Genomic DNA, 14,425 nt, shown 5'->3' with positions numbered 1-14,425 from the left:
TAGTGGGACTCGGAGCTCCCATGGACATGAAGGCGAATGGTAATCAAATTTTCTACATGTCCATGCTATTTATAGTCAATAATCAAAAATTGGTGATAATTATTCTACAATTTATTATGTAATGTTACATCAAAATTGACAACAATCTTTTTGCACTGCTACTGCAAACATTATGAAAAGAAAATTGTGTTACTTATTATTATTTTTAACTTCCAAGTATGATTTCAAGGATTGGCATGCAGTTCAAATTAGAAAGCCAGGTCAATTGGGTTATTGTTTATTATTGAATAATTTATGCAGTTTTGTGTGAAATTTTCATTTTTCTCATTCTGGCACTTTCTTAGTATAAACTTGAACTTTGATGGGCCTGAAGCCTTATGCTCCTACTTTAGTTGGTGTTACCTGTTATGCATAATTAAAATTTGATGTTGACTGTGCAGTTAAACATAATGTATTAATGCATCAGAATTGGTAGTCTCCTATTTTGTTTTGTGCTTTTCTTAAGATGTGACTTATGGGTCTAAAAGGCCTTTGAGAGGGTCAGTCTGTAAATTTCCCTTGGGTATCACTTAGCTGAGCTCTGAGTTATAAAGTCATTTGCCTAATTGATTATTAATAGGCCATTAAATGAGATTACATAAAGCACACTTGTTGATATCTCCCTGTAAACTCCCAAAGGTTAAGCTCTCTGCTAGATTAATAATAAGGAAGCAGTGATAATTATGGAGGTAAATTATTCAGGTAATTATATATATATATATATATATATATATATATCAAACACAAAGATGAAAAGTTTGAATAGCAGCATCATTGGAATTATATTTACCTCAGGCTCTGCAAAGGAGGTTATATTTTCACCCCTGTTTGTCTGTCATCAACATTACTCAAAAAGGAACTGTCAGAAGTGGGCCAATGATTAATTTTTGGTGGTGGTCTGGATCAATTATCAATCAATAATAATCAACAATTGCTGCCTTGGCAGAGGTCTGCACTCTCGGAGTGCTGTTCTAGTTTTGTTATGTTTTCCTTTATAATTTTTTCTCAAACACTTGCATTTGTGACTTTTAACTCAAATCCGCTCGAGGCTCTGCAAAATTTTCCGTATTTCCACAGAAGCAGTTGTATTGTTTTTATGTCTTTAAACATTATGTAATATTATTTTATGCACTGTCATCATTTTTCAAATATTGAGACTTTCATCGTGCGACTTTGGTCTCTCATGGACATGAAACTGTAATCTTATTGAAGGGGTGGATTGAGACCATCTTCTGGGTCTTCCGGAAGACAGTCAAGTTATTAAGTTTATATTGACTGGTATCTATTTTTTTCTGTTGGAAGACCATCAAAGTGGAGGATGGATCAACATAGATACTTTGGAATACTGTCAGAAAATATCTCAGGGTCCGCTCCTGTTATTGACCATGTTACCTGTTGTGCATGATTAAAATTCAGTGTTGACTGGCAGTGCTATTATAAGCATTATTTATTAATGCATCAAAATTGACAAAATGACCTTTTTTGCATCTTTATTTTCTGTTTTTTGTCTGTACATTTGACAGCTTTGCTGCCTTGTTTATTATTTTTATTAAGGGTAGAGATTTGATATATTCTCATGTGAAAGACAAGTTCATTGTTTGAATTTGCAGGTTTTTCAATCCTTAAATACGTGTACTACTAAGTATCTGGCTGTGCTTTGTTTTCCGGCTTTTCTGAATTATTTCATAATAATCAACTGTTTTTATAAAAAAGTTTTAAGATATTAATGACAAAATATATGTAGGTTGATTGCTACTTGATCAACTATTGATAGCATATCTCACGTGTACATTTTTACTTTCTAGTTGACTATGTTTAAAATTTCTTTTTCAACAGGGAGAACCAAGTGTATACAGTTTTGTGTGACAAAGACAGTAAAAAGGTAAAGCAGGAAATAGAAGAACATCTAAATACAATAAAGGATAAGACGTCAGGGCTTCCAGAAATCACATTTGTGTTCTATTATTCAGGACATGGCACTCAAAGTGGTTTACAACCGCTACCAGGAAAAAAGGCTTTTGATATTACTAAGAGTGAACTTCAGACTATGCTAGGGGGCGTGTCTGCTTCAGAGAAACTGGTTATATTGGATTGCTGTTTTGCAGCTTCTAATAGGGATATTGAAAAGGGAACAATGGGTTCTGCTCAGACCATAACAGACGTCAGCCAAAGTGATAGTCTAGAGGCAGACGGCAAAGTGGATTATAAAATGAGTGTCATCGATATGGGACTCCCAGATGTGCAGTCAAGTCCAGAGAGCTGTCATATTGGTCCCATAAATGCTGCTGGAGATGCTAAAGCCACTACAGAGTTGCCACTGGAAGCCAAGAATTTAGAAGCTGATTCAGATAGTGCATCCCCTAGTAATGGTGCAGCCATCAATCCTCATCATAGATATATTGTAAAAGGCGAACCTTCTGATTCTGACAACCGTTGTTCTTACCAATGGTGGTCCTGTGCAGAGCATCAGACATCTCGTGCAATGATCTGTGATGGACTAAGTATCTTCACAAAACACATGGTGAATGGACTGAAAAGTGGTCAAGAATGTGGCCTTCAGGATAGTAATAACACATGTAGCTTGTGTGAAACGATGCAAAAAGAAGCATCAGTAAAAGGGTACATCTCTTTTGAAATCCTACAAAGTTATGTGTATGAGCATGTCAAAAGGGAATTACATAATTTAAATCATGGTATCCAACAACCAGAAATATATTCCCATCATAGACGCCCTATGAAAATTGCTTATTACAACAAGGAGGACTTGAACCAGAAGGCATTAGTTTTTACTCCCAAAGGAAATTTGGTCTTGAAACTGAAAGATGAACCTCAAGGAGATGGTGATGAGCTGTCAGCCTTCAAAGATTATATAGCTGAACAAGTTAAAGAAAAGGGTTTGTTATCAGTTCAGTTGCATTGCTTCTGAGTATATAGATTATTGATATATGATAACAGTGATGATTAAGAGATTTGTTTATAGCTAAGAGGTTGTTATGTGTTTCTTCACATTGCATGAAAATGTAAAATGAGGGTCATGATTAGTGTATTGTAACTCGTGACATTAATTAAAAATTAACCTCCAAAACTGATGTCAAATGAATTTAAGTGAAGCAATTTTTTCTTCTTGCAGGGTATTTCCCTGCTAGGATATCAGGAGAGCATCTGTGTTTGATGGATGAAGTACTAAATTGTGAGATTGACAGTGATGAAGATCTTCAGCAGTCCTTGTACCGCAACTTTCCCTTGCACTGTTTTTTGACAAAGAACGTCAAGCTTCAATCAGGGCCAGTGTTGCTTATCGACATTGCAGGAAATAAGCTGATGGATTTGCTTGATCATCTTACAGAAACCAGAACAAATGAACTCTTAGTTTTTAAGGTAAGGATTACTGCCCGAGCTCAGATAAAAAGAGTATTCAAAGAAATTGTGATAGTTCAAATCCAAGTTAGTCTGTAATCCGCAGTCTTACCAGAAATTTTCTGAGCTATTTGAAAAAATCTTAAACAATCCATATGAATTGATTTCTGACTGGACTGTCTAATGTCGGGATCTTTATCTGGTCAGTTCATGATGAACTATAGCAGGTTTCAATGGAAATCATTTTATATAGTCTACCTGTAGTCTCTTGACTTAACATAAAATCAAGTGAGAATTTGTGTTGGGATTTGGAGTTGGAAGTGAAGTAGGAAAGAAAGATAAGTGAGTGCAGTGTTGTACCAAATAAAAGCTGACAGAATTTATTCAAGAATATTGTTATTATTGTTATCTCATAAGTTCTGTAGAGTTACAGTCTTTTGGAAAACAGTATGCATTCATCACGTTCATTTTGAGCACAGGAAAAACATATAACCAGGTCACAAGACGATCTTTGGCATTTTTAATCTCTAAATTCTACAAAAATATCAATTAAGCTAATAAATAGGCATCACATTAGAGCTTATTATATCATATATATTTTGTATTTATTAAAGATTCCAATCATAAATGAGAAGTCTTTTGATGTATGCCAAGCTATGGTGTTTATTAAAAAACAAATTTTTACAAGGTAAATTGTATCACAGTGTTTGATATGAATGCCTCGCTTTTGAAAAATTTGAGCTGGCACTCAAAACACAAAAGTAGAAGTTAAAAATTCTATATTGGCCAATTTGGCCCCAAATAAAAACATCCTCGCAGCATTACCTGCAATTGACCTTCCTACAATTTAAAATGCATTTTGGAATATCATTTTTAATCTGCCAAATGAACCATTTTATTTATCAAGATTGGGAGAGGGATGGAACCCCCCCCCCCCCCAAAAAATGCAGGCAAAATAAGTGTAATTCTAGGCAAAGTCGGATGGATTTACCTTTTCATACATACAATCAACAGAACATTTCCAATATACTTTCTCAAAACGACACCAGAAAGCAAATCAAATCAACCAGACAGTAGACTCGGACAGGCTTTGTCAATTTCAACATTTGTCCATTTCAAACAGCTTACTTTTTGTACATGCGCAATCACTGGAATCCTGTGCTCGTGTTTTGCATGTTACTTTTGTTTTGTATTCTGAGATGACATTTTGGTGCAGTTTTACCCTGATGCCTCTATGGGGTTTTGTAACATATTTGTCTTTACTTGGTGATTCCATGTACTCATTTACAGAGCAGAAGTACCAATACCATTACTTGGAATATCAGTGAAAAAGGAATTGTTTAGGTCTCGTGTATGATCACCCTAATGTTTGACTTTTTCAGGTTGAACACATTCCAGATAGGCGTTATACCATTACATTTTGTAAGGAAAAATATAAGGGAAAACCAATCCATCCAGCAAATATCCCACCAAAGTACAGAGATGATGAAGACTGCAAAAATTTCATTGACAGAATAAACAATGCCATTAACAGTATTAATGGATTGGATGAAGACAAGTGGAGAGTAGTGGAACCAGGTGCCAAAGTTTACATTAAGATAGTCATGGACAAATATGATGGCGAATTATGCACAGATGAGGAAGTGTATTGGGTAGAGATTGCTATGGCTCAGTGATTGACTGAACTGTTCTCTATGTTGTACCTTATACACACATTTAATATTTATTTTTATATACACAATTTAACGATAAGGCATTGGCTTTACATGAAGACAGCTAAGGATAGATATACATGTACCAGGTGCAACAAATTTACATTGATATGCTCATGGACAAATACCATGTTTACACAGATGGACTTGCATTGGGTAGAGGTTATGGCCATCAAATGTGATAGAACTGTTCTTTTTGATATACTTTAATATATAGTTTTGTGATTTATAAAGCATTGATTTAATGTGTAAAATCTGACCTCACCTTGTGTACAGAAAGTGAAAATTGTCAAGAGCATAGGTCTGGTGCCTTAAAATGTCTTTGTTCTGCCATTGCCATGTCAGAATTTTTGAAGGAAGTGTTTGTTAGACAACTTTCCATATATGTATTTTTTAAGCTTAAAATGCCCAAGATATCTTATTATCTACTTTAAGGAAATACAAAATATCAAATATCTGCAATATTAACATTTATTAAATATTATTAAATGTACTTGGTATAATTAACATTTGTAATATAGACAATTTTAAGTCTTAATGAAGTCTGAATAAGTCAACAAAATATCAGTGGGTCTCCAATGACCATCAGTCTCTGTTAAAAATGGATCTGGAGCTGTGACATCTATGTCTCCACTTTGTAGAGGAATGATCAGCCTGTACGCATGCAGCATCATACGATATGGTTTGTTGTCTGTTCTGAAACTGTATGTGTAATCCCCAACTATGGGATGACCAACAGACATACAGTGGACTCTGAGCTGATGTTGTCTACCTTGAAATTAAATTTTAAGATTGAATCAAACACAAAATATTTATGTAGTCATGGAGTAGGATATGTGACATAATGCTTAGTTTATAAGGCATATTTGAGACTGGGTTCCCATACTTAGATCGATCCATCTGGATTGACCTAACTCCCTGGGGGTTCACGCTAAATTGCTATCTGCTCAAGAGGCTTAAATGTCTGTCACGCCTACTGAATCAGCTAGGGGTAAAGATAATTACCCCCTAACAGTTTTACCAGACGTGTCAAATGTTTAAGTCGATAAGTTTGATAGCAATTTAGTGAGACTCCCCAGGGAGATAGATCAATCCAAATATCTGTGGGTATGGACCCTTATTGTAGTGGCATTGCTTTATTCAATCCACAAGTTACCCATTATAGATTTTGATATTATGCTTAGGCCGTTTTAAAAAGTTGACATGAGACAATTAAAAATTAGACTGTATCAAACAAAAAAGTTTAACTTTTGTAAATTAAAATTTCAATTAACAGAAAGAGAAGCCTTTCAACTGAACTTTTAAAACATTCAACTCAACTTGCAAAATATAGGAAAGAACGCCTGAAATAAAAAGTTGACATTTTACAGACAGTTTTCTGAATAGTTTACCTGTCTCTGGTATTAACAGCACCTTTGATGCAGGAGAATTCTGATACAGGCCTAACTCTAAAAGCACTAGATGAGTCTTAGCTTGCTTCGGATTGATACATGTTGCAGAGGTTGATGCACAGCACATATGCTCCATGCTTGGAGCAGTCTCCTTGCCAATTGCAAGATTGATGGTGAGATAGGGGATTTGAATGTGGCCACGAACCTAGCAGCATAAAAAAGATGATTCAGATGATTCTTTTAAATTATAATTATGTTAATATCATTGGTTAAAGCCCAACTGTGTTTTCAAATGCTTGCATTGCTGTGGAACATGTACATACTGCAGGCGATGGGTTAATGATTAAGCATAGCAAATTCTCAATTGATAAGAGAATCTGTATTGAGAACAGAACTTGTTCAGATGAAAGCAATTAAGCATTTGGTGTTCACCAAAGGAAATCCAGAGATAAAATGGAATATATTATTTCCCTTTAAAAATAGTTCATACACAATTTTTGATGGTATAAATCTGCTGAATAAATTAGTTATTTCTTAAACATCAAACTGTGCTCTTGAATCTGATGCCTTATACATTTTAATTAAATATGTGGCTAAATGACTGCCAAACTGGCAAGCCACTTTGATGGCTGTGTCTTCCTGAACACTTCAGAAGGAAATATCAACATCAGGTACTTCAATTTAGGGGTTTCAACATTTGAAAGGCCTGAATTGGGAAAGTAGGGTATATCACAGGATATAAAAGGACAGAAAATATGACCTCAGGACATTTTTAATAGCTGTATACAATGTATAGTATACCTTTATATTCAATACGAATTCAAAATGGTTCACTGTAAGTAGGATCAACATGTTTTTTTAGACATACCAAAGCAAGATAGTGTTTGGTCACTTTCTTATTCTTAAATTGCTGACTGGCCTCATTACAAGCTTTTTTATTGAATGCTAAACACAAGACTCCACTGGTAGCAAAATCCAGACGATGAATAAACCTGGAAAAAGAGTAAATTGAACAAGATATTTATTTTACAGTAGCTTATTTTTAAAGAAATCAATACACAACTAATGGTAAAAATGAAGTTTAGAATTCCATATTGTGTGGGCATATCAGAGTGGGTAGGGTTGGTATTGGATAAGTAGGATAAAATATTTGCAAGGCAGGGTAATGATGCAGGGAAGTAACTCTACAACTTGGGTTGATGCAGAAACATAAATTGATAACCCCATATAAACAGTACGTGAACGGAGTACAACTGAGATATATAAGTGTACAATTAAAGGGATACTAACTCTTCGTTTTGGCCAAAAAATTAATTTTCCTGAAGTAAACAATTTTCTCATACTCACCTATGGTTAATGAATCCATTTAAACATTCAAAGTTAGTCCCTGTTTTTTTTCCTAAAAAGTTTGTTTTATTGTTATAATCTCTTAAGAGATTATAGCAGAGTTTAGCCATCAATTGAGGACAAGCTCAGATATCAGAATAATAGCTATAACTGCCTTTTTTGTGGTACAACAGAATATATTATATTTCTATGAGTTTTTAACAATGTTTTTATTGTGAAATATAGATCTCATACGAAGAGTTATTATCCCTTTAAGTTAATTATCATAACAAATAATTAAAACATTTAATGTTACACTTGTAGTTCTTTTATAAACTTGACTACCTGTAACCATGCTTTATCCGTGCGTCCGCTTTGTCAGGGTATAATAAGCGAAGCTGATTTTCAACTGTGACAGCCATGTTTGGATCGTCCGAATTTATCCTTACATCTGGGTCTTTGTCAATCACTACTAAGTGATCATTTTGTAACAATATTCTTGGCTTGGGGAGGGCTACTAAACCCGCACGAACCAGAAAATTCCACAGCGCATCGGTATATTTACTCCTAAGCATAGTTTTCCAGATATACGAGAGTGTTCTAAGTATCATAATTATAACCAGTAATCAGTGCGTGGACGGAACAACACTGAAGACAAGAATCATATTTCTTAAATGTCGATTTGATGATCTCCTATATCGACTCCAATGCCAACATGATGATGCAACTTTCATAGATTATCAAATAGATTCTGGGCACGTACTGTATCCATCATAACCAAGTATAGTAAGCAGATATAACAAGATGCGTACACACTTCTTGTGCTGAAAATCGTTTGGTACTAAGTGAAAACAATATTCATCGATAATTCGTTGTGCAAGAGAGGCCAAATCCAGGAGTAGGTCAAAGTCGAGGTTTAAAGAAAGGGTGCATTTTTTATTTGCAAAACACATAACGTAAAATGGTTCTTAAATTTTGAGATAGATAAAAAAAAAATTAAAATCACCTTATTTAACACAAACTGCTTAAACCCTGGATTGCCAATGTCTTGATCTGCTCAATTTTAGCACACGTATGAGTCCCTGCAATGCATCCTTTTAAGAGATGAACTCGACTACCATTTGCTCCTAAATCTGCATTCATATCAAAATGAAGGTTTGTGAATAAGTATTAAGTTACTCCAGCCAAGTGAAGGAAATGTGGTTGTGAAATGGTACTTAAATTTAATAATTTTGAACTTGAAGCTCAACAGAGTTATAGACATGCAAGTACTGGGGTAGTATTCAGGCCTACCCAACTACCAGACTCGGCACATAAGGATCCTGAATTAACCGGTATATCGGACCACACTACCCGTTTTCAAGGTGTGTGTCAGATCGCATTTCGGAGTATCAGTCAGAACACCCACAGGATGAGCCCACGCTCAGCTGTCACAATTTAAGAATTGTTTTAGACCCCAAGCAAATCCATAAATCATAAATTTTATGCAAAATTTCTGTATACAGCCTTTTTAATAAAAAAATTAATTTTCTTTAAGAAAGAAGAAACAAAACCTTGTTTAATAAATCACATTAATCCAAAATCTCCATAATGAAAAATATTCAAGAAAATACTGGTACTGTACATCAATAGCATACCCGGTATATACATGTATTAAATCTCCATGTATTATAAAATGTACTTACAAACACAATGGTTATCATTATTTTTCTAATTACATCAATTACAACCATTAAAACTTCTTATACATTTACAGTGACAAATTCTTAACAGCATGATCTGGTCAAATTCATACTTACTGATGAAACCAAACTGGGACCCAACATGTTGGATCCTAGAATCAAATAATGATTTTCCAGATTCTGTGGCAACATGTGCTCATCTGAATATTGGGTCAAGTTTACATTTGAAATTATTTGCTTTGTTAAATATCACATTTTGTTGTAATCATAAACCAATGTCAGTCTCATTTCCATGAAGAGCACAGATCATATCCATTTTTGTCACCCTTCTCTTTGTCTGTGATAACAGGTTAATTTCAACTGATTCTATTCAAGGTGTTATCAAGCACCATCTCCAAAAACTGTAAAAGAGATATGGAATTAAATACAATTATCAAAATCTAAAAAAAATTATAATTTAATAATACACAATATACAAAAGACAAAATTTCAAAATCACATTTAAATACAGAGTTTTTATGGGACATTCACAATATTCATAATAATTTTTTCTGATGTAAAAGACAATTTATTTACTCAGAGATCCACAGTGTATCAAGTTCAAAATTAATGAAGACAGTGCAAACACATACTTCCTTTTAATTATTTACTAATTTTGTGCTACAAAATGCCCACTTTTGGACTTGACCTCCAATTTAGGCCTACTGGTAAAAGTAGCCCTATAACACATTCTGTCTACAGGATGCACTAGATCTTTGTTACATAATTGTTGTATGGCTCATACTTAGAGTTTGTGTACTAATTCAGAAGCCCCTGATATCAGAGGGTAGCCCCATCAGGTTTCAGCTTTAAAGTTAGAGTTACCACTTGGATGAAATGGTCTCCATGAGGCAAAATAGGTAAAAAATCGAATTTAAAAGATCATCATATCACACCCAGTTTCAAAACTGACAGGCTTTTTAGAGCAATGGGTGTGCAATGCATGTGAGTTTGAAGCAAAACGGTAACATTGTTTTGTAGTTATTGTGGGGAAATGGGCAGAATCAGATGGGCTATGCACAGGCATTACTGGGTCTGAACATGATGTAAAATATGCTAACCTCTTCATAGTGTATTCTTATAACTCCTTGCTGGGATGTGTCCTTCATTCGAAATTTGTCAGTTAATGACTTAAGCATCACACATGCTTGAATGAAGTCGTCAAATTTCATAACTCCTCTACCACTGCGATCAAAGACACGAGTTACCAACTGACAAAACTGTGGGGATCTAAAACAGAAGTGCCACATGGTAATGTGGAAAGTATAAGCCTTCTGAAGTACTGTATCTATTCTTTTATTCATAAAATAATAGACATTTTAACAGGCTTATTAAAAAAATATAGCAAATTTGGCTCTACAATACTAGTATGGTGTTATTTAATAAGAAAGAAGAAGCATGTTACATTCCTCTCAGTTCAGAAAAAAAAATTTAAAAAGAGATTGGTGTCTTAAAAGATATAATTTCAAAGTTCAGTCCTCATTAAAAAAACAGATTTTAATTATTTGGAGTAAACATCAGTATCAACTGAAGGCTTGAATTAAAGACATGTACAAGTACTTACAAATTATACCCAAAGGTACGGAATGCATTATTGAGTTCATTGGCATCAATGTTCCCTGATCTGTCTGCATCAAAACTTAAAAAAAAATATATATATATTTTTAAAAACTACATGCAACAAATACCATTACATGTAACTTTTTAATTACAACTTTCTAAGGTTTAAATGTATTTTGTCGGATTAATACATACAAACCCTAATGATGTGTAAATTTTAAATAGCATGTAAACTTTCTAAATAACATATGAAAAGCTTACCCATCAAAACAGCTTTTCCAGTCTTGTATGTATTTCCAGAGGGCTGCAAATTCTTGAACACCTATTGTCCCACTTCTGTTAATGATATAAAATATACAAGAATGATAATCTAAAAATAAAATATAACACATACCATTACCAAGTGTATCAATTTACTACACATGGTAAATAATCATTTACAAAGCAGATCATATACACTGGCAAAATATCAGAAAATAGGCATTCTTCTATATTTAAGTTGCACCAAGGCACATTTAAGATTCAATTTTTGTGATCAAAAAGTGTACCTTGCAGCAAGCCAGAGTCAAGAGACAGAAAAAAATTCTTTGCACTGTGACATACAACTCACAAAGATTTTCTTTTTCCACATCTTTGTGTCCTTCTTCTCACCAAATGAACATATCGGTAGCACAGAATTCTTAACTGTATCAAATATATCTTTAGATGGCATTTCATTTCTGCCATTTTATTTCCTAGATCCATCCTTTTAAAAACTCACATTTATTTGTTCTGAAATTCAAGGAAAATTTTACATAACAAACAGACCTATCTTTGTCAAACATTCCAATCATCAGCCTGCATGTTTCTTTATTGAATGGTGTCCAGTTTCCATTCACCAAAGCTGATTGCAATTCACTTGCTGTGATCTGGCCTGATCGATCCTGATCAACAGCCTGCGTAATGAAAATAAAAATATAAGCTTCTTATTAAAAATGATCAGCCTATACAGACAGGCCTGTAACCAGAAAGACGTAAGGTATGCAGGGATTTTTTTTTTTAATCAGTAAATATAGAATCAATCAAATTTTCCTTATGTAGCATAAATATAAGACATATCTTGTGACATTGTGCCACACAATGTACAGAAGATAAAAAAGGTTGATAACCATCGAGCCATTCACTTACTGCACTAGCTCATTGCCAGCTGTCTGCAAAGCTACTGCATGTTACAAATAAGAATGAGTTTGTGTAGTGAAATTTACTTTCTTGTTTAATTTACAGGGCCTCAATGGTAAAAAATGTAGAATATGCAGCAAGCAATGGCGTCTTACTTCCGCCAAAAGTTTCACAAAACAAGATCTCTCAGCAGTCAGGTTTTAGCCTTTTTTTTCTGAAAATCTGTCTGATAGAATGGACAGAAACTAGCAAGAGGATGTTACTTGTCAATAGCCCAAAGTTTTCATTTTCTCATACAATAAATAAATAAATAAATAAAAATAACTTCTCACCCATCACACATGGTATTAACTGATTTTTTAAAATATATTATCAACTAAAATATTATTTACCTGAAACCATTGCCACAAATCTGGGCTTATCCCAGGGGGTGGAGGTGTTGCACCATATCCAAAACCGCCCCCTCCGGGTTGTCCCCCTGGGTACCCACCGCCATACGCTCCACCAGGCTGTTGCTGCTGATAGCCATATCCTGCCCCATATTGCTGACAAGGCTGCTGACCATACTGTCCAGGAGGAGGTTGACCGTACTGTCCAGGTGCTTGACCATATTGCCCTGAGCTGGGTGTCTGTCCCCTGTACTGTCCACCTTGTGGACCTTGACCATATGGCTGACCATAACCTTGTTGTTGTGGGGGTGGGGCCTGGCCATAGCCCTGATGTTATTAATAACATCAAATGTGTAAGATGCATTTATTTCTGCCACTTTCAATAAAAACTGTTGCAATGACAATCACTGTAGGATGGAAACAGAAGCAGCTGCCTGGATGTGCAGCTTGTAACACAATCTATTCATAATGCAGACAGAGTTTAAGTGACTAAAAATGGTGTACAACCATATAAGGTCAAAACTCTTTATTCTTTTCCTCATTGAAAACTTGTTGATCGTTTTATAGGTACAGATGCTATATTATGAGCCAAAGCCCATTTTGCTATTCACTTGCACAGGAGACAGGAGAGTGATATCATGTGCAAGATCAGATACTGGTATATGTACATACTGACACACACACACACACACACATACACACAGAAAGAGAGAGAGAGAGTAGAGAGAGAGAGAGAGAGAGTGCGCTAAACTTTGATCACAGCATGAAGATAATTAAACAGTGCAAGCGAAATAAACATTGTAACAAACAATTTTACCACATTCCAATATATCACTTGTAAGTAGTTGTGGCACAACTAGGCCCTATTATATTATATCTCGTCACCTTATAACAGAAAAATTTTGACATCAATATAAAATGAACAGACCACCTTTTGTTGAATGGTGTTTATTAATGGTCTTCACAAATCTTACAAGTGTCCAACCCGGAAATACTGAGTTTACACTTGCTGCTTTTAAAAACTGATGCCCTTAAATTTAATTCATCAAAATTAAAAACGAGGAAATACACGTACTGGTGGTACTGTACATGCATAATTATAGGCTACTAGAGCTGAAGTGACAGTATTCCTGTCAAATTGTTTTCAGCTCATTGGCAATCCATCTCCTGTAGTTTTAGACAATTACGCCATGACACATTTTTAATTTTGATGTATAACTTACATAATGCGGCGTTCCTCCCCACGACATTTGACTTTTTAAACTGTAGTTACTTGCTCCGCCTCGGAGTATTTTTCGCGCAAGGTCAGGGTCAGTTAGTCTACGCTAGCGACGTCTATATAATTAACAAAAATGACAACCAATAGATGGCGATAGTATTCTAGATCCTATATCCTCGTAATGATTTCTCGATCAATGAAGAAAGGACCATAAAGCATAAAATCCACAAGACGTAGAGACGTTTGTGATTGAGAAAAATGACTAAACCTTAAAGGGTAAAACAACAACAACAACAAAAATGATATATATTTAATTAAAAAAGTTACCTTGGTGCCTGCCTAATTTTTTTAATGGGAAGGAAGGCACCAAGGTTAGTTAAATAAACCAAAAAAGAAATATTTATTTATTCTTTTTGATATAGTCACGTTTTTCATGTTGGGGAATTGGTGGCAAAATCACAAGAGAGCGTGCATTTTATTCTTCCTTCAATTTGTTTATTTTCTCCCTTCTTTTATTTATATAGCTACACTAAGTATTGGCTTGGCGATCGTT

At 34.6% G+C, this 14,425-nt stretch overlaps 3 protein-coding genes across 5 annotated transcripts in view; 1 reads left to right on the top strand and 2 right to left on the bottom strand.

Moving 5' to 3' along the window:
• Window positions 1-7,038, top strand: part of LOC106168344 (uncharacterized) — a 41,879-nt gene extending 34,841 nt beyond the window's left edge. For both annotated transcript variants that reach the window (XM_087005265.1, XM_087005266.1), the window contains 3 exons: window positions 1,876-2,933; window positions 3,170-3,417; window positions 4,779-7,038. In XM_087005265.1, coding sequence (XP_086861391.1) covers window positions 1,876-2,933; window positions 3,170-3,417; window positions 4,779-5,072 — 1,600 coding nt within the window. In that variant the 3' untranslated portion in view covers window positions 5,073-7,038. The remainder of the gene's footprint in view (window positions 1-1,875; window positions 2,934-3,169; window positions 3,418-4,778) is intronic.
• Window positions 5,564-8,743, bottom strand: LOC106168347 (pseudouridylate synthase RPUSD1). Of its 2 annotated transcripts, none has more exons than XM_087005276.1 (4): window positions 8,171-8,743; window positions 7,368-7,491; window positions 6,500-6,704; window positions 5,564-5,876 (listed from the first exon to the last, which is right to left on the bottom strand). In XM_087005276.1, the coding sequence occupies exons 1-4, from the start codon at window positions 8,434-8,436 to the stop codon at window positions 5,830-5,832; spliced, it is 642 nt and encodes a 213-aa protein (XP_086861402.1). In that variant the 5' UTR covers window positions 8,437-8,743; the 3' UTR covers window positions 5,564-5,829. The 2 variants fall into 2 exon arrangements, with proteins under 2 accessions (XP_086861402.1, XP_013402831.2); XM_013547377.2 differs by having other exon boundaries at window positions 5,564-5,880; window positions 8,171-8,716.
• Window positions 8,744-9,379: 636 nt separating this feature from the next.
• On the bottom strand, window positions 9,380-14,038 carry LOC106168319 (programmed cell death protein 6). The gene is made up of 7 exons (XM_013547339.2): window positions 13,877-14,038; window positions 12,657-12,980; window positions 11,914-12,041; window positions 11,368-11,442; window positions 11,111-11,185; window positions 10,608-10,776; window positions 9,380-9,908 (listed from the first exon to the last, which is right to left on the bottom strand). Exons 1-7 carry the CDS (start codon window positions 13,901-13,903, stop codon window positions 9,864-9,866), a joined length of 843 nt encoding a protein of 280 aa, XP_013402793.1. The 5' UTR covers window positions 13,904-14,038; the 3' UTR covers window positions 9,380-9,863.
• Window positions 14,039-14,425: the final 387 nt, after the last annotated feature.

The sequence above is a fragment of the Lingula anatina genome, chromosome 2 (genome assembly GCF_051362555.1).
Source record: "Lingula anatina isolate TDL-2025a chromosome 2, LinAna3.0, whole genome shotgun sequence".
Taxonomy (NCBI): Eukaryota; Metazoa; Brachiopoda; class Lingulata; order Lingulida; family Lingulidae; genus Lingula; species Lingula anatina.
Note: the sequence above shows the minus strand (reverse complement) of the source record. Positions and strands in the feature narration are given on the sequence as shown.